General features: G+C 44.0%; 1 protein-coding gene across 1 annotated transcript; it reads right to left on the bottom strand.

Moving 5' to 3' along the window:
- Positions 1-61: 61 nt before the first annotated feature.
- Positions 62-24,373, bottom strand: ptpn9a (protein tyrosine phosphatase non-receptor type 9a). Its single transcript, XM_041939321.1, has 13 exons — positions 23,836-24,373; positions 15,980-16,123; positions 11,551-11,640; positions 9,594-9,718; positions 8,126-8,231; positions 7,334-7,444; positions 6,607-6,923; positions 6,068-6,155; positions 5,615-5,684; positions 4,844-4,922; positions 4,571-4,721; positions 3,282-3,489; positions 62-2,595 (listed from the first exon to the last, which is right to left on the bottom strand). The coding sequence occupies exons 1-13, from the start codon at positions 23,866-23,868 to the stop codon at positions 2,405-2,407; spliced, it is 1,713 nt and encodes a 570-aa protein (XP_041795255.1). The 5' UTR covers positions 23,869-24,373; the 3' UTR covers positions 62-2,404.
- Between the last annotated feature and the right edge of the window lie 372 nt (positions 24,374-24,745).

Raw genomic sequence — 24,745 nt, 5'->3', positions numbered from 1 at the left:
TGCACAGCAGTTCTACTAAATCAGCATCGCATGCCATAAAACACACCTTTACAACTTTGTATGTTGACATAGTTTGTATTTAATACAGTATAGCTTGATTCAATAGTCATACGAATGATAAAGTAACAGGTTATAATAAAACAAATATAAAATTAATGTAGATAACTGTATATCCTGGGTAATCGTATGAAAACAGTTGTTGAATACAATAGAAAAATAAAACAGGGCACATTTTGCGTCCGTCATTGAAAGGAAAAATAATTCTAAAATCAGAGTGCATGACGATGGCAGACTTAAAAATGCTTCACTACAAGCAAATTCAATATGAATTCTGTAGCAAAGAACACGTTTTTTTTTTGTTTGTTTGTTTTTTTTCACCCGGCAACAACACAATGCAACGTATGACACAGACAGTTTTTGTACGTGTACTCTACAATAATGGCAAGATACTGGGACCAGATGAAAGCACTGAATACAACCACAGTCTGTAGAACTTAAAGTAACATATTAATAATGAAAATATACTTCAGACAAAATTTCTGACTCTCAAGTGCCCAAGAAGGACTTTATAGGGTATAGGCACAGATTTGTACATGCGTATTCTGTCATTAATCTCTGGTTTCCCTGTAAAATCCTCTTGATTTGTCCCAACTGAGCTCTGTGCCGATGTTTACAGTTAAGTCCAAAATATCACTAAATGTTTTATATTTAAGCATGATTAAATTTAACAATAACAATCAAGTTGTCCCAGCATCACATGTAGACCTACAGAGTTACTATTAGGTTTTATTTGTCGTCCCATCCTATCGCCATGGTGACTAATCTCAGAGCACATTGGGAATAGTTTTTTAAAAGTGCTAAGACATGGTTTGTGTAAAAAAAAAAAAAAAAAGAAAAAGAAAAGTATTGCACTACTCATGAGGTCTTAACCGATGAATTCCACAGATGTACACAGATGTGCGCTTCGATGGCATCGTCACTGCAGACTCTAGATTTGTGCGTGTGCATGTGTGTGGGCGCTTAGCAATACATTCGCACTGTCACTAAAGCATGATGGCACTGCTCGTGAGCAAAAGGCGGCCGGACGCTGGTCCCCGTCTGTACTGCAAGTCAAGAAATCTCAGAATTTAGGAGAGATGGAAGGTTTCAGCGGATACATACAGAAAAAAAAAACAAGAAAAACTACAGAGGAATTCACATGAACAGCAATTTAATGAGCGATCACAGGGGGGAGTTTACAGCCTGATCATTTTGGATGCTTTACTCCTCTTTACTGCCATCCGGGGGTGTTTACTGAGGCGGAGGAGAATGCATCACGCAACCTTGAAGGAATACAACGACTTCTTGGCAAAATTTGACCGAACTGCTTTTTGGCAACGAGTTTCACCTCCTTGTGTTCAGCGTAACTCTCCTGAGACTGTGCAGAAGTAGCTCGTACCATCAACGTGACGTATGCCGCGTGTTAAAAATGCACTACAGCCACCTGTGCACAGGAGGTGCAAAAACTTACCTACAAAAAGTAAAACCTATTATTGTTGCATGACAGCAGAGATCAAGCTGGAATTTTTTTAAAATGGTGTGTTTAGTTAAAGGATCAGTTCACCTCCAAATTAAAAACTGCGTCAGTTACTCTCGTCTCATGTCACTTGAAACTCCAGTAAATCCAATTTGTACATAAAAAAAAGCATGAAAGTCAGCCACCGTGGTTCCATCTCAGCTCTTTTAAAATGACCTTTCATGCTTACTTCATGCATGTAGCCATGATTCGGTTTGTGCACAGTATTTATGCCTATTCACAAAAAAAGGTTAATACAGCAGTTGTAGGGAGAACAGTAACGAGCCTTTTTTTGGTGCACAATGTCCATGTTAACTTCAGGATTGAGGAGAAGTAAAATGCAACTGAAAGTCAAATCAGGTTTGCAGTCTTACAGACTTCAGTGGAGTTTCAACTGCTATGAGATGAGTAGATAATGATTGATTATTTATTTTGGGGTGATCTACTCCTTTAAGGTCCCCTAAACCATAAACAAAAGGTTTGATGAACATTATCTCGCTCGCTTCAGCCAACGTGCCTGACCGCAGAGCTGCACAACACAGGAGCAGTTTGTTTGCGCCGCCTCACACTTTGAGATGTGTTCAGCGAGAAACAAAATGTCACATTGTTGGAAGCGAGAACGCTATCACGCTGGTGCGCTGTAATGTCAACACTCGAGCCTTTTCGTGTCGCTGTCTCGTCTGGGTCTGGCTCGCAAATGAAGAATGGCCTAGTTTCAAAAGACGGCTTCTGTGAGGAAGTTAGCTTTTCCTGGGCTCGCTAATTGGTCACACAACGCGGCTTGGGGTTAACAGACTGACTGCAGAATTCTCAGGACTGTGGACTGGTTTGAGAGGTCAGGGCTGAAGCTCACTGATTGGTTGGGAGGAGGCCCTGCCTTTGGGCGTGCTCCAGGATGGCATTGTAGCAGAAGTAGTACTGGTCCGGGGTTTGAATGCTGAAGGCCCTCTGTGTTCTCATGCGTCGCACCGTCTGGCATACATTTAGCGAGCCTACGTCCTGTAGCTGGGACAGACAGATGTCCAGGGCACAGAAGGTACCTGCCAACAACAGGGCTCGTCAGTGTCACACTTTTAAAGGAGCGATTACAGACAACGGGTGTTAATGCTGGGGTTGCCACGGAAAAGTACACATGAAAAGACACTCGCGGCTGACGCTCATACCTGCAGAGCTCTTACTCTGAACTCCGGTTGAGCTCTGCGGGGCCCATTTTGGCAGCCTGACCCTTGTGGTGCGCTTGAAAGTGTGTGTGGAGGTTAGAGGTGCTGCCTCCAGATGCTGAACCCTCATCAGACAAAGTCCACAGGATGCCTCATCAACGTTTTCACTTCCATATTAGCAAAAAGGCGCTTTTGCTTTTCCCTTTCACGGCAAATCCTTCGCCGGCGTCTTGTCTCTTTTTACTTTCATCATGCGACAAGTGAAATCTGACTCATGCTACTCTGTCAAGCTTTTTTATTTGATGAACGTGGGAGCTGACGCGTGAAAATGGAGTAAATGGGTTTTATTTCTACCAAAAAAAAAAAAAAAAACTACCATGGCAACCCTAGTTAATGCTTATACGTGTGAACCCTAACCCTGACCTCTGAAGCTCACAATATAAATTCAAAACTGGGTGTTGAACATTTTTCAGTCCTTGAAATATGGATCTATCTGATGAAGACATAAATGTTAATAATCAGACGTCAAGCTTTTGGGGAAAAAAAATACTACCTCAGGATCTCACCTGTTCTCCCAATCCCCGCGCTGCAGTGGACCACCATCGGGGGTCCCTGTGGGTGACCCGTCCACTGAAGCCCCAGAGCCTTCACCATTTTCCTCTGTTGTCTCTTCACAGCTCCCAGGAAGTCAATGAGAGTCACTGCCGAGGTGGGAACGCCGTAGTCGGGCCAGCTGAGGTACTGGAAATGGCTCACTTGTCTCTGTTCACATGTCTGAATGGACAGAAAAGATTTTTAGCTACAAACTTGTTTTACATTACTTGCAACCTGGAAATCTGCAACGTGAGACTTGATTGCAACATTAAAGGGACATGGAGATATTAATCAGTGTGTGTACTTGCTTTCTTGCCCAGAGCTAAATGAGAAGATCAACGTCACTCTCATGTGTGAATGCAATATATAAAGCTGGAGCCAGCCAGCGTTTAGCTTAGCTTAGCATAAAGGAAAGACTTGAAACCAGAGATGGAATGTAACGGTAAATTTAAGGTGCACTTAACCTCAGTATTTCTATTTTATGCAACTTTATATTTCTACTCCACTACATCTCAGGGAGAAATATTGCTCTTCTTACTCCACTACTTTTGTCTGATTTTGTTTTTTTCATGAAACTGAAGGATTAAGAGTGAGCAGTAAAACATTTGCATGGACCAAGGACTTTTACTTTGGATAATTTTAAGTTAATTTTTCCGATAATACTTACAGACTCTTATTTATGTGAGTATGTATGTACAGTGTGATATTAATGTACAGTGTGATATTAATACTTTTATTTAAGGATCTGAATACTTCTTCCACTACTGCTGGAAACAAAGGGAAACAGATAGCTTGGCTCTGTGCAAAAGTAAAAAATAATAATAACAACACCTCAAAATTTTACTCATTAACACTGCATCTCATTTATTTAATTAACCTGTGGACAGACAGAAATGTGACAGCAATGTGGTTTATATGGGGGGGCTGTAGCGGGGACTTCCTGTAGTCTTTGCAGATACTGGCAACGTCATGGTGATGACAAGACACCATGAGGTCACTGCACCGTGCCAAGAAATAGTTCTAGCAGGGTTCGGGTATGAGAAGGACGTCTGGGCTACATTACTTATCCTGCTTCCATCTGACCCAGATAACGAGGGGAAAATGGATCTCACTAGCAATTTCTTGGCCAAAACTTCCACTGAAAAATATCTCTGACTCAACGATGCATGTACAGTCTGTGCCGCAGCCGTTCAAACTGAATATTGTTGCTACATGGACGACCTCCCTGAGGCAGTGCATATTCCTGCATTGGTCCATGTACCTCAGTGTTGTGCAGTTCGAGGGTGGTGTGGTTGTAGTGGGTGTGGTGGTCAACCCTTTGGTTAACCACTGCCATATGGCCATAGACCTCCTGCCCCCCTTCTTCCAGAGGCCAATACTGTCCACACTTCCTGCGACTGCCCTCATCTGTCCTGCGGCACAGAGACACACTCCATTAAAATACGTTTAGGTCACAGTTTGAATCTCCGCTAACCTTAAAAAAAGGACTCAACAATCGCGTATGAATCGTTTTTAAAAAATCAACCCAAATTACCTGGTCGTCATGACGATAACAAGCACGTTTTGTTCCCAGACCATTCTCCAGAAATCACCGTAGGTCTTTTCCAGTGGTCCTACAGAGGTTGATAGAGATTCAAACACATTAAAATGACTTCAGTTCAGTCAGTGAACATTTTCATGTGATTGCATAGAAAAGCAGCTTAATGAGCTACACTCATGTTACATATATATCTGTGTATATCTGATATATCAATATATTTGTGCATATTGTTGTTTGTTTATCCAGCACTTGTAGGTCCACCAGCTTATTCTCTCAGTTTGAGAAAATTAGTACATAAAACCAACATCCTGCCTACAGAACTGGCATTTAGTGGCCCCTCACTCATGGTTTGTGGTTTTCTGTGTTCCACAAATCAACACAGAATGCTCTTAAAGGTCCAGTGTGCAGGATTCAGGGGATCTATTGGCAGAAATGGAATATAATATTCATGTATGTTTTCATTAGTGTATAATCACCTGAATACAAGAACCATTGTGTTTTTGTTTACTTAGACTGATACACAGAGGTGCTTGGTCCACTGCTATTGACCGTTTCCTTCGTTAAATCTTGCAGATATGTGAGTTGTCAGGACAAACAAACCCACACACCTATTTACCTTTTTAGCCTAATTCCAACAGATGAAATTTGCGAAATTTGCGAAATTACTGATTTTCTAAAAGATCCATGTAACCATCACACACGTGCATACACGCAAAATAACATATTATGATAAATATTTAAGTGTCCAGAGAGCAGCTGTCATACCTTGAGTACCAATGTAAGCACTCCTCTGTTTGTAGCCGTCCATGAAGCTCGCATTGATGTAGTCTGATCTCTGTGGGAACAACAAAGCTTTGCTACACAGACGGCAGTAACCCTCTAAAATCTGAAGTAATATGTTAGTTTGAGAAAACACTAAAAGGTGAATCATGCTGTGACCTGAATGAGATTGTGCAGCTCAGTTGTCCATATGGGGCTGATGAAATATTAAATGATCTTCGAGGAGTAAATATAACAGAATGAAATCACTTTGGATTGTGGAGCTGGACAAATACCAGCTAGCTTGTGCAGCAGAATACTGGCAGTGTGGCAGCTTGTCCAAGTGTTGTAGCTTGGCACATTTCTTGGCAGCTGAGCATGACCATGAATGGAAGTGGCAGTTTTTTTTTCTTTCGATGAGATGTGATTCACACACGTAGTATGTTAAAATGCACCAACCTCGTTCCTTCTGGCTTTCAAACGAACTCTTGTTTGATCAAGGCACAGCACATCTCCGTAGCGATTCTTCTCCTGATTGTAGGCTGCTCTGTAGACAAATGACACCAAAAATGACCAACGAGGCTTAACTGCTGAAGCCGATACTTAACAATGACAGTTTGCAAAGGCAGCATATCGAAATGTCTTGTTTTATACAGCCAACAATCCAAAATATATATACTCCATGTACTATTTGTATATGTATATTTTGTTTGGCACAATGAAACCATCAAATTAGATGAACTTTATGCTAATTGATCATTTTCAGTCACATCATTTTGTCTGCCTCTGTGATTCGTGTGATCTCAGGTCCACAATAATGATTCGCTCAATGAACACGAGTAGCCGATGTCTCTCTAATTGTCCTCTAATTGTGTGTAAATGTTCCCTGAGAAAAAGTAAACGAATGAATTGCTTGTCTGATGTTTCTAATGGAAATCCAGAGCTCCAAATGTCGGCCCTAAAGCTTTCAGCAGACACGCCTGCTGCTGTGAACTCACTGTGCACAGTGGAAGGTTCCAGGCGGCGGCTCTTTGCGCAGCTCCTCATACTCTAGATGGATGCCCGAGCGCTGAAGCCTGCCGAGCTGGGCCAGCAGCTCCTGCGGGCGCATGGACTCGGGTCCGGGGACGTGAATGGAAGCGTCTTCCACCGGGATGCCCACCAGCTCGTCCACTGGGTCTACCCGCCCGTTCTGGCCCGCCAGTAGCTGCTGGTTCCAGCTGTATGCGTCCAGAGGCAGCAGGCCGCCGAGGTGCTGGGGGAGGCAGTCTCTGGGGAGGTGCTGGCGCAGCTCGGCCATTTTCACCATCTGAACCTGGAGTTGGAGCAGAAAGCCATGGCCGGGACTCAGAGAAGGCTGATCTGTGCTTAACATGTAACACATGTTACACATTTTTTATGTCGAACCATAATTCTTTGTTTTCAGTCTCTTAAGAAATCCATACAAATGAAATTCCTCAGCGACAGTACTGTGGTTGGGTGATCGACCACACTGATTTAAGCTTTGACATCCCAGGGACACATGAGGCAGCAGGGTGAATTAGCGGTTGGAGAGAACCCCTTAATCAAATAATCACTTGCAACAATCAATGACACTGATTTGTCTGCTCACTCGTTGTGTACCGCTCTGGATAAACTAAACAGAATTATTCAAAGCTCTTAATAATGTATTATGATATACATGCAGTAAGTATTAGAAAATGAGCAATGAGCCCCTCCATTTACCCTCTCCCTAAGTTTCTCCTTGAGAAGCAGGCTGAGCAGATTGTAGGGCACTCGAAACCAAACAGGGGCCCCGACAATCAGCACCTTCTTCAGCCGGGCGGGGAACGCCCCCTGGTGGAGAGAGGACAGCATGACTTAGAACAAACTACAGATCATTCTGCTTTAAAAAAGTCAGGATTTAGACAATCATGTGCTCGTTTTGTTGGGCGCGAAACAAAGCTTATCCTCAAACACGACTCGGACGGCGACCTCACAGAAATTCACCCTCTCTCAGTTATTTCTTAAAGTGAAACATATACTACTCCAGTCAATTTTTAGATCAATATGCAGGCATAAAATACATGTCATTGATGCTGCTGTGGCACTGAAGTGTCTGCGTTACTGACTCCAGATGACATACTGTTAGATCCTTAAAGCACAAATCACTCAGATGTAGGCATGCTTGCAGGTACCTGCCAAAATAAGCACCACTCTTGAGTATCAAGCTGTATGGATTAAATCATTCCCGTGCTTGTCACCCCATCCTGTGAGCCATTCGTTTTGCCCAGTGGACGGGCGCTTTTTCCTGGAATTCCTGGAAGCCACCAACCCCGATTTAATCAAGCGGCTTCTTCACAGGATGGAGGACATAACTCAGCAGTTATGTATTAACCCGACCCTGGAGAGGAGTGAATCTGTTTCTCAGGACCATGCATCTCATTTTCTCACGTATCTGCCGTTGTCTGGCTTCTGCTGTACATGCATGAAAACACTGGAGGCATATATGTAAAAATGCAGCGTCGTAATTCCAACCTTGAGCAGGTTGAGGATCTTCTTGCTCAGGTCCAGCTCAAAGTTTGTGTAGTTGGATCCTGCCATGTCATAAATGAACACCAAGCCATTCCTCTGGGTCTCAAAGCTGTGGGCAAACAGAGGTGCGGAGTTCTGCCTTAATGTTTCACACAGGTCAGAGAAGAAATTACTCACTCAGGTAAAGACACATTTTTCCAACACAGCATATGGAGGCCAGAGCAAGCTGTCTTTCCAATAGTCACATTTGTTAGGCCTATTACATGTTTAGGATTCCCTCATGGAAACTAACCTGCCCAGAAATCAGCTGGGTAATATATTTGGTTTCTAGTTTAAAGGGGAGCTATTGTGTTTTCCCTCATATTCACAGTATAATGTTACAGTGTTGGATGTTCATATTAAACGTGGCTAAAGTTTCAAATAATGAGGTAAACGTACGTAAAAGTAATCCCAGTGAGCAAACAGCTCAGGCTTCAGACTGCACTGAATACTGAACTGTTTACAACAGTTTCTTCTACTTTTGTGACGATCTGTCGTCAACTCGTTGCCAGCTTGTTTATTGGTCATCTGCCCCGGGCAGAAGTAGAGGGACGGGCCCATCCACCCCCTCAGTCAGGCTGTTTGTACTGAGGTGATTTACAGCAGCTCCAACCAGGACCTGATCTGGATCATATTTTATGAGACAATATTTCCTGTTTTTCCATCTGATGCCCTCCGGCTTCTCTGCCTGAACTCTCTGTGATTTACAGAGCCTCCTGATGGACAGATAACTGCTAATTAATGCTATCATTAGCAGCTGTTAGCGGGTAGCTATTCACTGACTCTCCCTGCTGGGTTCCCCTGCCCTGTGCATGAAAACCTTCTCCTCCCGGTGGTCCTAAGCTCCTGTGCTCGAGGTGTAAACAACAGTCCCTCTGTGGTCTGAGCTCCCAGTTCAAGCAGAGTCAGCTGACAGGACCGCTAGCTGCAACTGAGCTAATTAGCTGCATGGCTAACTGAGCTAGCTAGCTGCATGCCACAGCGAACTGAGCTAGCAAGCTAAGCAAAAAGTAAAGCTATCTGTCCACGAGGAAACTCTTAAATCATCAAGGTATGTTCTCCATGAAATATGATCCAGTTTCACCAAAAAACAGTGAATGAAGCTGTAAAGTTGTGTTTTTGTAGAGTAATCAGTGACAAAATCTGTGCCCGACATGGCTATGACCGCGAGCACACCTGTGAGAGAATGAGGAGGAGAAAGTGTGCTTTTAGGGTGGGAGGGCCTTAAAAGGCTCGTTTCAGACAGAGGTTGAACTGAGGGGCTGAATAAAGGGTGACTATAAGACACATAAGGAATGCTAAAGCAGGATGTATTATTCTAAGACAAATGGATGCTCAGTATTGGTCAGATAGCATTTCACTAATGATTTCAAGCTATTTTATTACAGCTTCTTTTACATTCAGACTATCCACCTAAAACCACAGTCCTCACCTCTCCACAGCCCGATCCAGGAGGTAGAAGAGGGCCTGAAGCACCACATGGTTGCCTGTCTTGTTCGGGTGATGAAGTTTGGCCGTGTACAAGGCAATGGAGGCCCCTGAGGGGTCCCGTACACTCTGTGATACACAAAACCAACAAGTTAAACCAGCATTCATTCTCACTACACACTCAAATTTCCTGCACCGAACTGAACGATATTAACACTGGGGTAAAGCCCCACTATGCATCCCCCTGTTCTCTTGAGCAAGGCTGCCAAAACTGAGCATCTCCAATAATTGTCAGCAAATTTCTCATTACAGGCATTAGTTATGATGTTTATGAAGAAAGTGTTACCAGCGGATGTGTTGTTCATAGAAATCATGTGGTGCTTTCAGCCACTTGCGGGAGTTAACTGGGGCTTGTTCAAAGTGTGACAACAAGGCAGCCAAATGGAAGCTGTGCAGAGATGAAGGATGAACAATGACCACAGGGGGGCACTTTAGTTCATATGCTGGTTAGTGGCACGCTGCCAAAAAGGGCTGTCAACAATTCAGCAAGAGGGACGATTCCTGTCAATAATGATACTGCAGGTCTTACAGCTCTTCTTTTCTCCGTGAGAGGGACACAGAGCATATTTTTCATGTCAAATCTGATCAGCGTTCCGGCCGCTGCTGTCAAAAGAACTGGACGCGCTTCACTTGAATGAAACCACTGACCAAAGATACGACAGCACCGTCCTTTGTAAGCAAATAAGCCTGTGTGCTCGGGCACGGGGGCTAAAAATACCTCAGACAGGATATGAAGCCCGCTGCTGAGGCTGGACAACTCCGACGTCAGACAAGAGGATGTGCAGCATCAATGCCACTGTGGCACGTCAATGGGGAAGGAAGAGGGGAAATGCAGCAGGGGGGGGGGTGTGTGTGCTAGAAGGGGGGCATCTTTTATGGTTGTGATTTGGCAGACAAAAGGCTAAATTTATCTGGCACAGGATATCCACTTGGCGCATCAGTCACTCAATACCTCGCACCCCTAAAGGACCCCTTTATTCCTCATAATGCTTTCAGAATTTGTACCCGAAACTTTCTTGTTAATGAAAAGTGAGCTCATTACAAAAGCAGTTTGGGATCTTTGAAGTGTAAGTTATTGATCGATTGATCCTGAAACCAAGCTGCTTCCCTGACAAGTTCAGGAGTTTATGAAAGACTTCCACTACAGAACTGAATCATTCGTAACCATGTCTCCCATCATTCTATCAGAAATCACTGAATTATACTGAAAGCAAAAGCAAAAAAGCAGCATTTTACAACAATCATTACACACAAAAGCACAGTAAGCAACAGCTGAATAACGGCTGTGACATTCAAGGATAAAGCTGGTGTTGTTCTTTATTTTCTCCTCAATAAATCGTGCAAAGATACCAAAACCAACAATGTCTGTCTCAATCATTTCTGACTGTGTCACTGTGATCTAAGCCCATTGGTTTCTACTGAAATTAAAAACAGGTCACAAGCATTCAGCTTCAGTTTTAAAAGAGGCTAAGTGCTTTCCTAAAAGAGCTGGGCACTGTGGTTTTTAGCACATGCCACTAAAACAGGAGTAAATAGAGCGTTTGTTGGGGACTATTTTCAGCTGCGGATGAATACACATTTGGTGCTCCAGAAGGCCTGTATGCAACTATCTGTCTCATCGACCAAGTGTTTTCAGTAGTTCCTGGACAACAATGGAGGACTATGGGACAGAGGAATAAGTGACAGTATATCAGGCTTTAGATACACAGAAAAATACCTTAATATTTGTCGGTGGAATTAATTCAGTGTTGGTTTTGGTCTTTTCATTTTGTGTGTTTATAAGAAGGAAATTTTTCAATATCGCCTGCCTTATCCTTTAATTGTTCTATGACATGACGTCAGACTGGGCTTTTCCATTTAAGGGATGCCAAATGTACAGTAGATTTATAGGAGACTCTTACCAACACAGTGAACTTTCCGCTGAGCAGCTCTGAGCGCAGAGGTTCTTCCTGAGGCTGAAGTCTGACGATTCCTTCTTTAAGACGCGTTTCCTGAAGAAAACAGATCGCAGCAGGTGAAGTCAGGCTGTGGAGTCAACTATAACAGGCCGTCAACTCTGAGGTGAATTCCTCTCGGTGAACAATAGAGAATTACACGGCTGACTTTCCTGCCAGGAGGATCCCTCTCTGAAACATTTCCAGTCCTTTTTTCCCCCCACGAGGAGGTTGTGTGGGAGCTTCTTGAACTCATTCTACAGGCCAAGCATTTCCATTTACTGCTATATTTATGGTTTCTTTCCTTAACTGTGAGTAAGGGGTATGTAAGGGGTATACAAATAAAATCCACCAATGACCTAACCTACCTGAGTGTCTGATTTTCAAGGAGGCTTTTCAAGAAGATTGATTGATTTCACAGTTACTGCAGCTCTCCTCTGTTCTTTTAATTAATCATGTGCTATTGGTAACGGGAGACAAATATGAAAGAAAGACTGGCATGTGTGGATATAAGCAGTTCAAAAAAACATAATGGGTATATCACTCTGGAGGGCAGCCATATTTCAAGCAATGAGCTCTGCAGATAGACCTTCAGACGTCTCCCTGACAACTGGGATTGAGCTTAATGTCTAGAGAATGATTGATAACACTGAATCAAAGGCAAATCTTTGTTAATGACAGGTTAAAATGACCTGGGACCAAGGAAATCCACCTACTAGCACCTCTATTGGTCATGATTAACACATTATGTCCCCCATGTTTAATCCATGTATTGAATCCAGGGTCATTTTTACACAAAGAAGATAGAAAAGAATATATAACATGTCAGTGTTGAAACAGCACCTCCAAAGCAGTGATTTTCTGAGGTGGTAGCAGCTGAATTTTGCCAGGCTGGCTGTTTCCAGACATTTCCAGTCGTTTTGCTAAGCTAAGCTAACCGACTGCTGGCTGTAGATTCACGCTGGATCTACAAAAACATGCGTGGGTTTAATCTTCTCGTCTAGCTATTGGCAAAAAACGTGAATAACTGTACTTCCCAAAATGTGTAACTTTTCCTTTAAGTATGTCAGGGACGTAACATGGACATCGCTGATCTCCTTTTCGTTTCCTGTTTGTCCGGCGTGCTCCTAACCACCACAGCAAAGAACCATTGAGTGGTTTTAAAGATGGAACTTTGTAGCATTACAATAGCTGGACAAACTAATACAGGCAGCAACACATGAATGACATTTTTCCTCTTGAGATCAAATGAAAAACAGAATTTGGTCTTGAAGTATAAATGATGGCGAAATCTATATTTAGCTACACCATCTGTAGTTTGTGAAGAATGACCTTATATTACAGTTTACATATTATATCGTATTCTTGGCACTAAACATGGATTTCTGTCATTAAGAAAGAGCTTTTGTGATTTTGAATATATATATATATATATACTTATGTAAAAATGCAAACTCTTTTAATATGTGGCTCTTAGAGGCTTATCTTAAAGCCATGGCTCCTTAAAATACAGCAAGTCTCAGCTGACACTACTCATGCAGCAGTTACAGTAGATGGTACAATACAAAAACACTGGTTTTGCATGTCAGGCCCTGCTTGCTCGACCAACCACCTCAGTGCGAATGCCAGCTTGGCCTGTCTGCACGTCCCCCACCACCAAACAAGCACTTCACTGGAAACTTTCCCCCTTGGTCTGTTCTGACAAATTACTTGTACCCAGCCTGTGTTCCTGGTGCTGACGCAGCATTAAACCGAGTTAAATGAACTGTGGCGTGGCAGGGGAGACTAATCCTTCTCAAAGTCACATTCGAGGCTTTCATAAATGAGTCGCGTTTATGCAGGCCAGCTATTCATTGCAGAAATAAGAACCCACCTTGGTGATTGAAGCGACTTCACTAAAAGGTAGGTGGTAAAACCCTGCCACGTCTTGAAGCTATTCAGGTCATTAGAGTCTGTGCGCGACGTCTGGGAACTTTCCGTTTGCTGCAGTGGATAAACCGGAGCAGATCTGAGCAGATAAATCCCATTTTGCATGTTCAAATTTGGCCAGAATGCTATTTACAGCAGTATAGACCATTTAGGGACAAAATGAGACATTATCCTCAACTCCCTGGTAGTTATTACATGGCTCGGAGGAGAAGGTCTTGATTATGTTATTATCGAGAAGTTATTTTGAGATCATAAAGTAAATGAGACCTGCCTCTGATCCACAGGCCCTGCCCTCGAGGTTTCATCTTGATTGTCATTTTCCGGTTTGATGGTAATAATATCACCAAGGTCGCCAAGTGCTATTTCAGTGATACGTGGGGAACAGCCATCTTTTCTCTGCTATATTCGATTATATTCTGCCCTCAGTGAGTCCTCCAGCTCGACTCATCTTGCGCTCAGCTGTGGCACACAGTCAGGTGGCCTGTCAACACCCCTGTAGAAGATGCTGCTATACTCCAACGCATGCTTCAAACTTGGGCCTCAATTTACGGCTCTCCTCAGGGAGGTGGTTAGGAGCATAACAAACAAACAGGAAACAAAAAAGGAGAAGATCGTCAGTGTTCAGAGCAGATGCACGACTGCTGTGCGCCTCTAATGCTTCAATAAAGCTGCAAATGATCCCAGAAATAAACAAGCGGATGCACAGAGAATCCACATCCCAGCCCTTTTATCTGACATCTCCTGCATACATAATTCTATCATTGTGTTTACCGCCGGTTTGCATGCAGGCCCGACATACCCCGCTTTGTGAAACTTCATGTTCCTCATTTGCTCTAACCTCATAACTCATAACCTCAGATGTGGCAACCAATGAGCGCTTATTCTGTGAGCTTCGAATTATCTGGAAAGCTGAATAAGCCTGCGTGCTGGTTCTTGAAATATCCCCCTGTGTGTGTGTGTGTGTGTGTGTGTGTGTGTGTGTGTGTGTGTGTGTGTGTGTGTGTGTGTGTGTGTGTGTGTGTGCGTGTGTGCGTGTGTGTGTCTGGCCCCAGGTTTTTGGTGCATCTGTTCAGGCGATCTCTTGCTCGAGCATTTGCTGAATGAAAAAGGCCTTGTGTCGCTGTGCTGTGGGTGTGGTGCAGATGCTCTACCTTTCTGCCTCTGGGTCAGTCTGTAACTCTGTCGTTTGACTGCCATCCTCTGCTTTCATACGTTTGCATTTGGTGCAGGCAGATTTCAGATGCACCAGATATGACCAGCTGTGCTGATTTTCTTCATTACCCGCGTGTAACACGTCACCAGTTATTTCTGTCCATGCGAAATAATCAGAACGGTGCTAAACTGCAGTTGTGTGTCGGAAGCAACTTGTTTCAGGCTCAGGCAGCTGTGTCATAATCGTCCAAACAAGAGGCTAATGTCATACAATTAGTGGAAATAATGACAGATAAGCAGTCTAACGAGCAAGAAAAGAAAGGAGAAAGATTGTTCCAGTGTGGGTGTAGATATTTCGATAACACTGAAACAGATGACTAATGACAAATGATTAGACTAATGCTTCTAAGTTTGGGTTACAGAAAACTGGAAACTATGTTTTCACCAAAACAACCGGAGTTATAGCTTGAGATGAGTCAGCTCATGTAAAACAACTCCTTCACATGATGACATCTGCCTCTTCTGGCTCTGTTATTTCTAGATGGCCAGCGGTGTTAAAGGAAGCAGCTTTGGGTTTTTGTTAGCTTTGGTGGACCCTGCTGACAGAAACCAGATGCCACGAGCATCACTGTCACTGAGGTCTCCCTTTAAACAGAGTGATGAGACAGGCTAATGGAGCTCTTTTTCTGGCTATGCAACAGTGACAGAGCTGAGTATCAAACCGTAATACTTTATACTGCAACCAAACTGTGTTCAGAATATTTGCTATTTAAAGTCAACACTGAATGGTTTGGATTGTTGACTTATTCTTTGACTTTTCCATCTTTAGAGTCTCATATCAGTGGTGGAATAACTAAGAAACTAAGTAAATTTACTCAAGTACTGTGCTTATGTGGAAATTTGAGGTGCTTGTACTTGAGTATTTCCATTTTATGCAGCTCCATAATTCCACGCTCCACTACATCTCAGAGGCCGTTATTATTTATACTCCACTATATTTGTCTGACAGCTTTAGTTACTAGTTACTTTTCAGTTCAGATTACTATTTTGGTCTGTCTGGTATTAGTTCATAACTTAAGTAAAGGAATTGAATATTAATTTTCTTTATTTAACTCTGATGCATTGAGTAGTTCTGCACATGCTATTATATGAAAAAAGGTTAAAATGTTTATATATCCCAAACTAAGGTGCTACAAACAAATATGGTTTTGATATTCCCACCTTGCATTGTTAGCTGCTTGGTTGGTATCGAATGAATATGTTGATGTACAACACTAAATATCAGTAGTCCAGCACAGACTCCATCTCCTCTTACCCTGTAGCTGTGGAACAGCTCGATGGCTCGCAGGACGTCGAACTTGCGAGCCATGAGAAACTTGACGGCCAATTCCCTGGACAACGGCGACACTCCATGCTGACTGGTCCACTTGTTGATTTCCTCCAGAAACTGCCTGGTAGCCTGAAACAGACACACACGTGGTCACACACCCTGTACGCCCATAATCGAAGGGTCAAACAGGAAGGAAGTGAAACTGGGCTTTAAACTTGATACATCCTCAGAGGAAGTGCTATCTACGGCCTCGCAGAATATCTCACAGATTTCTGGGCTGGTGAGACGTCTCAGATAGTGTTTCACATGCTGTTGTATTGACGATTCAGAGCCTTCTCGCCGAGGAATGCATATACGCAGGGAGGTACAAAATAAAAAGTGTGAACTGTAATTTGTGCAGCCAGCTAAAACAACTGGTTTTACACAAGTTATTCCTCAGTTATTTGCTGGTGCATCTCGTGTGTTAACCACAGCTATTTTGGGGCACTCTGTGGAAGCCATGAAGGGGGGAAAAAAAAGCCCAGCGACTGGTTGAGCTGAAAAGAACAGGGAGCGACGCCTGTAAACAGCAGCATGTAGATGAAGAGGGAATTTAGTTCAGTGGCAGAAAACATCCAGTTTGGAGCACGAGACGAGACGAAGATGGAATCCTGCTCAACTGGTGTTTATGACAGGAAGCTGCAATAATGACCAGGCAACAGCCTCAGACGTTTCATTGTACTCGGCAGTAAAAGCCAGTCAGATGCTGAGATATCAGCTAATAGAGCACCGTGTGCTGAAACACTGATGAAATTAAAACCGTTTTAGCTTCAATTTTGTTTTCAGTTCACCTAATTCTGGGTTTCTCTTTTCCTTCACCAGGAAGACGATTAATTGACCATCAAACTCTGTGATGGTAAAGCTCACTCATGTGCATCTAACATGTTTCAGGATGAAGATGCTAATTAGTTTCTTGTGAAATTGGGCTGCAGCCACAGGAAAGAACCTCAAAGTGCAAAAGAGCTAAAAGCAACGGCTGACGCTACTGCTGGTGATTTCGTGGCATTAATTAGAGCCCTATAAAATGTTTAAAACTTAGCAAAACAGCTGAGGGTTTGTGCTTTAGTATTTAGTTTCATATCAAGTCTCCGTGAAATTGAAGTGCAATCCTGATTTCAAAAAAGTTGGGACGCTTTGTAAAACAGAAATACATCTCCAAACAAACTGTGTTTACCATCAACAGTTTTACAAAGTGTTTCTGATCCCATGCAGTAACATCTTTCGAGTAATCATATATCCACTCTTCTTTTAGCTCTGTTTTGGTCTCCACCAACTCGTCAGATCTTGCTGTTCAGCTACTAAATGTGCCTCAGTGTTCAGCAGCTCGCGGCTCACCGCCTCTGTCTGCCGAATGAGGCCAAAAATTGACGTTATGAGAGCGGTGAGAGTGAAGAAAAAGAAGAAAGCTGCAGGCTGTGGAGGCAAAACAATGAACTGAAACAGTTTAAAGCTCTGAGAGTGGAGGGGGGCAGCTGCAGAGTTAAGATAATTCATTCAGTTACATTTTATAGCTTGCAAATGTGTTGTTTTTAAGATTTCTTTAAATCAAATACAATGTTAAGATACTGGCTCAAACCTAAAAACAACCAATCAGATTCATATCATACGCTGCATTTGTAACTTGGAAAATGTGTTTACCATAAAGGCCTTCCACCCATCTTGCGAATAACTTATGCATTTAGCCAGCAGTGTTTCAGGGGCTTCCTGTCCTCCCCTCTGCTCTTCTTACACCCTCCCTCAGGAACCCACCCCCACCACCCTCAGCACCCGCAGAGTTAGCGAGTCAGCACCCAGTGAATCGTCAAAAGGCGACAGAGGAGGCAGTGAAAGCTCACACTTTAAACACAGGGTTCCGCTTCTCTGGCGAGGCGCGGCGGCGGTGGGGCGAGCATGGGAGACAGGAAGTCAAGTTCTGGGAGTCCGCGGCTCTTGAGGAATACAAAACGATCACTGACGAGCCCCGGGCCTGAAGACAGGATGCCACTGTCTCTCCTCAGGAAAGCCAGCGCTTTCACGGACAGGAGGGCCGGCAGCTTCGGCTCTGTTCAGATGTCTTAACATGCAAGGGATGAGGGATGATTGCACCTGACAGGACCGACGTCGCTTCATATCCGACTCTCACGGGGAAAAGTGTGGAGGGGGGTTATTCTGAATCCTGAGCTTTCAGAGAACGGGTCTCTGATCCTTTCAGGCTGCTGCTACAACACTGGCCTCAAATATTTATTATATTTAAACATAAATTAACTATTAAACGTAGCACAATGTTGACACGACTGAATGACGCTCCCACAAAAGGCTGCCGTGACATTTTAGTTGATGATTAATTGTCACACAAATAACTGCAGTTGCTGATTTAACTGATACTCATTAAAAGAGCACCAGTCAAACCTGAAAAGTAAAATAGTTGGAGAAATGTGATTTTTTCTGTTAGCTTCATCCAGCCGTTTTTAACCTGGTGAATGAAAACGATTCTAATGACGCAAAACGGTCAAATAATCTGCTACAACGACCCACTAAAATGGAATAATTCCAATTACAAAATGCAAATGCAACCCTGTGAATTAGAAGGTGCCTCTTTTCGGAAAATTTGAGCACAGGTGTCCATTTCTTGACTTTTAGGAGTCACAATCACTCACAGCATCGACGAGGAATGAGTGGACGGCCAGAGAAAGATCAAGGAAGTCATTCACACCCCTCGCCACGGGAACGCCTCTGAACGTTTGCCCACCATGAACCTGCAGCTTAGCCAGCTCCGTTAACTGAAGAAGACCACTGAGAAGTTTCACAGAATGTATTTTAACATGTCTTTGGGGTATTTCATTACTACTTTTCTTTTTCATCAGGTCAACAGGTGTAGTCACGATTGTTTTTTCAGTTGTTTTTTTAGTGAATTTAGTTGGTGTGCAGCCAGGCGTCCGGTTGGAAAATCCCAGAGAAGTTGAAGACTCAGGCTTTCAGATAATTGATGACCATGGCTGAATAACTGACTTAAATCTTCTATCCTCTAAAAGTGGGTTTGGTTCAAGCCGGTTCAAACTGGACTGAAGCACAATCAACCTCGACGAATAGAAAAAGACTGAAGATGGACGAGTTTGTTGCACTCAGAGCAAACAAACTCGTCTTCTTTCAAACATATTTAGTAAAACCTCAGTAAGACGAATATATGATATTAACAAAACATCAAATCTGGAGCTACTTCAGAAACGTTGTGGCTAATCAGCTGTGGTTTTGGACCAATCAGCAAAGCGTCTGTTCGTTGGACAACAACCACAGCAACTCCTGAAGAGGTCAGCATAGACGCTGGTCTAGAATCAGTTATCATATCAGAACTGGAGAGTGTTTCTTCACTGAAAGAAGAGCAAAGAAGAGCACTGAAGGCTTTTCTCCGTGGAAAAGATGTTTCCACTCTTCTCCCGACTGTCTTCAGCAAGGATCCTACTACAAAATCATATGGGTGGTTGGTCTGATTGGTGGAAGTCAGCCTGTGAAGGGTTCAGCCAATCACATGCCAAGTTTTGTGTGTGTGCCTGTTTTTTTTTCATAGTGCCTGCTCTTTTCCAAACACTCTTCAAGGACGGCTTCCCAGATGGATCTGTGCAACAAACCATCTGGTGCATCAGGTTAAAGAATGCATATTTTGTTTCCATACTTTGCGGTTCTGTGGACCTACAAAGTCAGGATCCCGATCACTGTCTGCGTCACTTTGAGAAAATGTTTTGGACTTCACCAGAGGAGGAACTTTTGTGCTACTGCCTTTTAACATGAGGTCCACGAGTGCTGTTGAATGTGGGCTGTCTGCTCTTTGTTGTTGCACCGGGAAGCCTTAATCCTTCAGTGTTGGCCAAAGACAACTTCCTGTCAGATTGCTGTCAGGTACACTCGGGTTTCCAAGATTTCAATGGTCTGACAGCTGCTCTCTCTCTCTTAGCCTTTTAAGGAGAGCCTGCCAACTCCAGGCAGTGACCCTCTGTTCCTGGAGAAACCAGTCTTGTTTGGTTTTTCTGCACTAGGGGCCATATCCGCCAGAGTGGAATTTGAGGATGAGCCAGTTTGTTTTCATGATAGCACACCAGACTGCGTTGGAAGACTCGCTGCGGAGGAGTGACTTATTCAATTCCTGGAGGATGCATAAATATTTGCTTGACTTGCTTCAGTCCTGATACGGGGGGGAGATTTTTTTTTTCCTCGAAGTTCTTGATTACGCATTTTAAAACACTTAATTCTGGCTCATGCTGCCTGACATGAATCTAAATAGACTGAGAGGTTGGTGTAAGTACAGAATTGGCCCAGATCAAGTCCTCTGACTTTATGTCCTCGGTTTGTTGTTCTGAAATGCTGAGTGGGACATTTTGAGCAAGCGGTTTCTGACATTACATAATCCTGTTAGTCGTCAGGGGTTGTCCATTGGCGGTGTTGACAGCGACTGTCGATGACTAATTGATTAGGGTCACTGCGGTGGGAACCTGCTGTGCTGTGACTTAGTGGATGAAGGTGTGGTTGGTTCCAGGCCAAACAGCCCTAACACCGAGTCCACGGGTCCACAAAGCGTTGACCCCACCCAGAGGACTCGCTGTTTAAGAAAAGATAACAGGCACTCAGTAGTTTACTGTGTGGTGGGCAGAGTAGTGAGATTTCAGACACTTATCTATCAGCATCATCAGTGATAAGAGGTGTTGTGTTGCACAAGTTTAATTTTCCCACCTATAAAGTGGAACTAATTTTACACATTTAATTAAACACATTGAGGAATTGTTCACCAAAAGTAGCCGACCTGGACTGCAAACATTAATTTAATCATCAATTGAATGGTTGTTTTTTTTTTTTTTTTTTGATCCAACCAAAAGTCCCAAACCCAAAGATTTCCAATTCACTCTAATGGAGGACGAGGAAAAGCCACCAATCTTCACATTTGAGAAGCTGGAACCATCACCATTGACACTTCCGCTTGAAAATTGACTTAAACGACAGCAAAACCGGTTAAATGTGACTATCGCAGGCAAAATTTTAGGTTTATGTGGTGAGACAACCTCAACGAGGTACTGTCGTTATCCCACACATTCAAGAGTTATTATCCATATTTACACATCATGCACACCAACAGGCTGACACGTTCGGAGGGTTGACCCCCTCGATATGTGGTCATTAAACCTCGGTGTCATGGAGTCAGTGTGCAGCAGTTGCCATGGTTTCATTTACACTGTTTTCTGATCAAATCATAACTCCCTTACAGATTTGAACTCTGGCTGGTCAGAGGGTCGTCTTTATCTGCCCTCATCGAATTCACCCTCCGTGTACGTTTCAGAAACTGCGCCGCCTACGACCTCGACGCTGCGCTTCATCCCACCATATTCTATTCTGGCTTTTTATGCAACAGCGGCTCACAGCATCGATGCAAATAATCCTGGAAACTGATGAGATGTATCTGCTGTTGCCTCATGCTGCTAGCCATGACCACACTTGTTGACTATAGTTTTTAATTACATTGTCATTTGTCATTAGTGTCCCAGTATTGACATGCTGCCTATTGTATTCACATTCCAGCCAGAAGGAGTCACAGTGTACATGGTGACTCTATTAATGTCTCAGCTGAAAGAAATTCTAATAAAGGGATATGGGAAGTGGCGGCGCAGCATGATTGCACCTCGAACCCACAGACAGACGCATGTCTTTACTATTATGTTTTAAGAGGCTTCGTGGATGCCCTTGACATTGTCTTTCCAGAGTCTATTTGATTACAGATGCTATGCTAATCTATTTACAAATATATGGCTGCTGCTGCCAATCGGCTTCGCTTCACTTCAGCGAGTTACATTTGGCACGAGTCGATACCAAAACAGGAAGTCAATAACGTCACTCTCCCTATTCCCCAATTTCTCTCACTCCACTGCTTCCTGGGAGTAGACTCAACACACACACACACACACACACACACGCATTTTCTCTAAAGCACATGATAGACACACACACACACACTGCAACTCATAAACTCCCCCCTTCCCCCGAGTCTAGTGGAAATGCTTTTAACAGCTGCCTTTAGAATGAAGTTCCACTACACCAGTGTGTGCTCCCGAGAGAGCCACCCTGCCACACACACACACACACACACACACACACACACACACACACACACACACACACACACACACACACACACACACTCCACCAAAACACCCCCCACAAGGTTGTGGATGTAATGAGGGCGTCCGGTACCCTAGCGGGGGCCCTGGCTCACACAGGAAATGGAGTAGCCAGATAAGGCTTTCTGCCGGCCAGATGATGAGAGGAGTCAGCGGGAAGAGAAGGCACGAGCATGACCAGCACTGAAGAGGAAGACTGGAAAGAGACCAGGCAAGAATCGAACTGGTGCAAACCCAGCACTAAATGAGCAATGTACAAATATCTAACTACGAACTATCTGCTGCTTTCCTGCACTTGTTCCACTTCTTATGGTTTGGTCCCACTATAGCTTACAGTTGAGCTACAAACCAAGATAAATGCTATGATGTCCACTCAGTTGCCAGTTTATTAGGTACAAATGGCGAAAGCTAATGTCCTGCCATAGATCATCCCTTCATGAGGGCCGGATGTATTGTAGGACTGCTGTATTAGGCTGCATTATTTTATCTTGTTGGACTTAATTAACTTTGTATATTTCGAGGACACTAACCTGGTTTAGCTGGAAAGATCCAGGTTTGGGATTTGAATCGAAAAAGTAGGCAAAGAAAATCCTTCAAAAGCACAGGCACATACTGTGATGCTACAATCGAAACCATTATTCAGTCAATGGATGGACAGAAATCAGCTGATCTGCAGCTGTTCTGACAATCCAGTAATGATTTAAAATGCTGAAAAATCTCTAGCTCCAGTTTCTCAAATATGAATATTTCCTGGTTTTCTCGGTTAAGTTTGACAGAGAACTAAATAACTAAGTCAGTTTGGGATTCTGGTAAACTGTGATGCCCGTTTTGTTTTGTTTTTTTGCTATTAGACTTTTCTTTTAAATCAAAGATAAACTGAGAAACTAACCTGCAGATCAAACGAGTCGTGTGAGATGATCAACTTCCTCACTTGGCCTACAACATGCACAACTACATCTAACACACACACGGAGCTGAGTGATGTGATGACTTGGCTGTTTTCTAAACAGTTTGATTTTGATACCAACCTCTTCATACTGTGTGCAGGGGTGTAACAAAAGGGCAACTTGTTAAAAAAAAAAAAAAAGTCCACAGCATTTTATGCTTACAGAAATATGTCACACTGCAGTAAGTAGACTCATTCTAACCTAACATGCAATCCTGTCCTACATATTAGTTTAAATGTTTGACTGCATGTCTCATAAAAGCACTCAGATTTTCCAGTTCACCCAGTTTTTCAGAAGCACACGAGCAGCAACACAGAATTAAGCAAGTTTACACTGTATGCACTCCTGAATGGGCCAAATGTGGAACCAGGCAGCATTTACCAGCTCTCCCCCAATGCTCCCCCGGCTGCAGGCGCATATCGCGGGCTGCACCCGCGAACCAGCCACCCGACACGGACGTTTCGCGTCTGTGGGGGCTGACACAGTCGGCCTGCTTTCGCAGCACTTCGGCGCGGCCGCTGCGGGGGGAACTGACAGCGATGCGACGGGCGCAGCAACGAGTCAGAGATCGATGCGATGTTTCCGCTCCGCTTTCGCGAGCATTTCGCAACAACCCCGTCGGTGCGCACACGCAGCGCGCGCGGCCAAAATGCCTCCAGGTGAGGCCGAGGCTGGAGCAGACAGGGCCGCGTAGCACAGAAAGAGTCCTCGGGCCTACCTGTTCCTCCTCCGCCGACAGAGTAGCTGCCATGGTCCCCGTCTGCTCTCTGATCTCCGTTCACCGCGCCGAGTCCTTCTCATGAAGTGGAGGATGACGGAGGTGTCCGTGTGTCTGTCCCTCGCGTAAAAAACGGGGGGCTAGGGGTTGTCCCTCTCGCTCCGAGTTGAAGGCATCAGAAACGCTGTGGTACGAGCCCGGCGATCCCTCTCCCAGCGGGACAGTGAGCCTCGATCCGCCGTCCAGAGGTGGAGAGAAACCCCGCGGGTGTTGTGTCAGATTTCACCGAGGACAAGGAAAAGAAGACAGGGAAGAGGAGGGGAGAAGAAGGAGGACACTGGAGCGGCTTTTGCTTCGGCTCGATGATAAGTGGGTTCAGACCATGATCTGCTCCTCATCCGCCTACCCGGACACAGATCGGAGGGCTGCGGCCGCCCGCGGACTCCTCCATGCCATGAATTGCAAGTTTTTCGCCCTGAACGTCGCCTTTATGTTGTGAGGGGGGACCCACACACACACACACACACACACACACACACACACAGCCTGATCAGAGAGGGAGAGATCGGAGGCTATACTTTCCGCATGTCGCTCTACCCCCTGGTGGCTAAGAGCAGAAAATGACAAAAGCTCACGACCCTCGCCTTCATTCATAAAAAGAGGAAACCAAACAGGAAAATCACCATTTTGAGTGTCAGTTTGCATCAGGAGGCGCGAGGAGGACGCTGCGTGAAGCTGAAAGAGGGCACAACTTACCTTTAATTATGAAAATAATAATGATTTCATGTGCAGAGTTTGACAGTTTTTAATTAGGAGGAGGAAAGTTTCTCTTCGCTCAGCTTTAAGTTTGACAAAATTGAGAAATATGCTTATAAGCTTTCTTTCCAAGCGTCGCCTTGTATTCAGTAAC

Source organism: Chelmon rostratus, chromosome 6 (genome assembly GCF_017976325.1).
Source record: "Chelmon rostratus isolate fCheRos1 chromosome 6, fCheRos1.pri, whole genome shotgun sequence".
In the NCBI taxonomy this organism is placed as follows: domain Eukaryota; kingdom Metazoa; phylum Chordata; class Actinopteri; order Chaetodontiformes; family Chaetodontidae; genus Chelmon; species Chelmon rostratus.
This window is presented reverse-complemented; position numbering and strand designations above follow the sequence as displayed.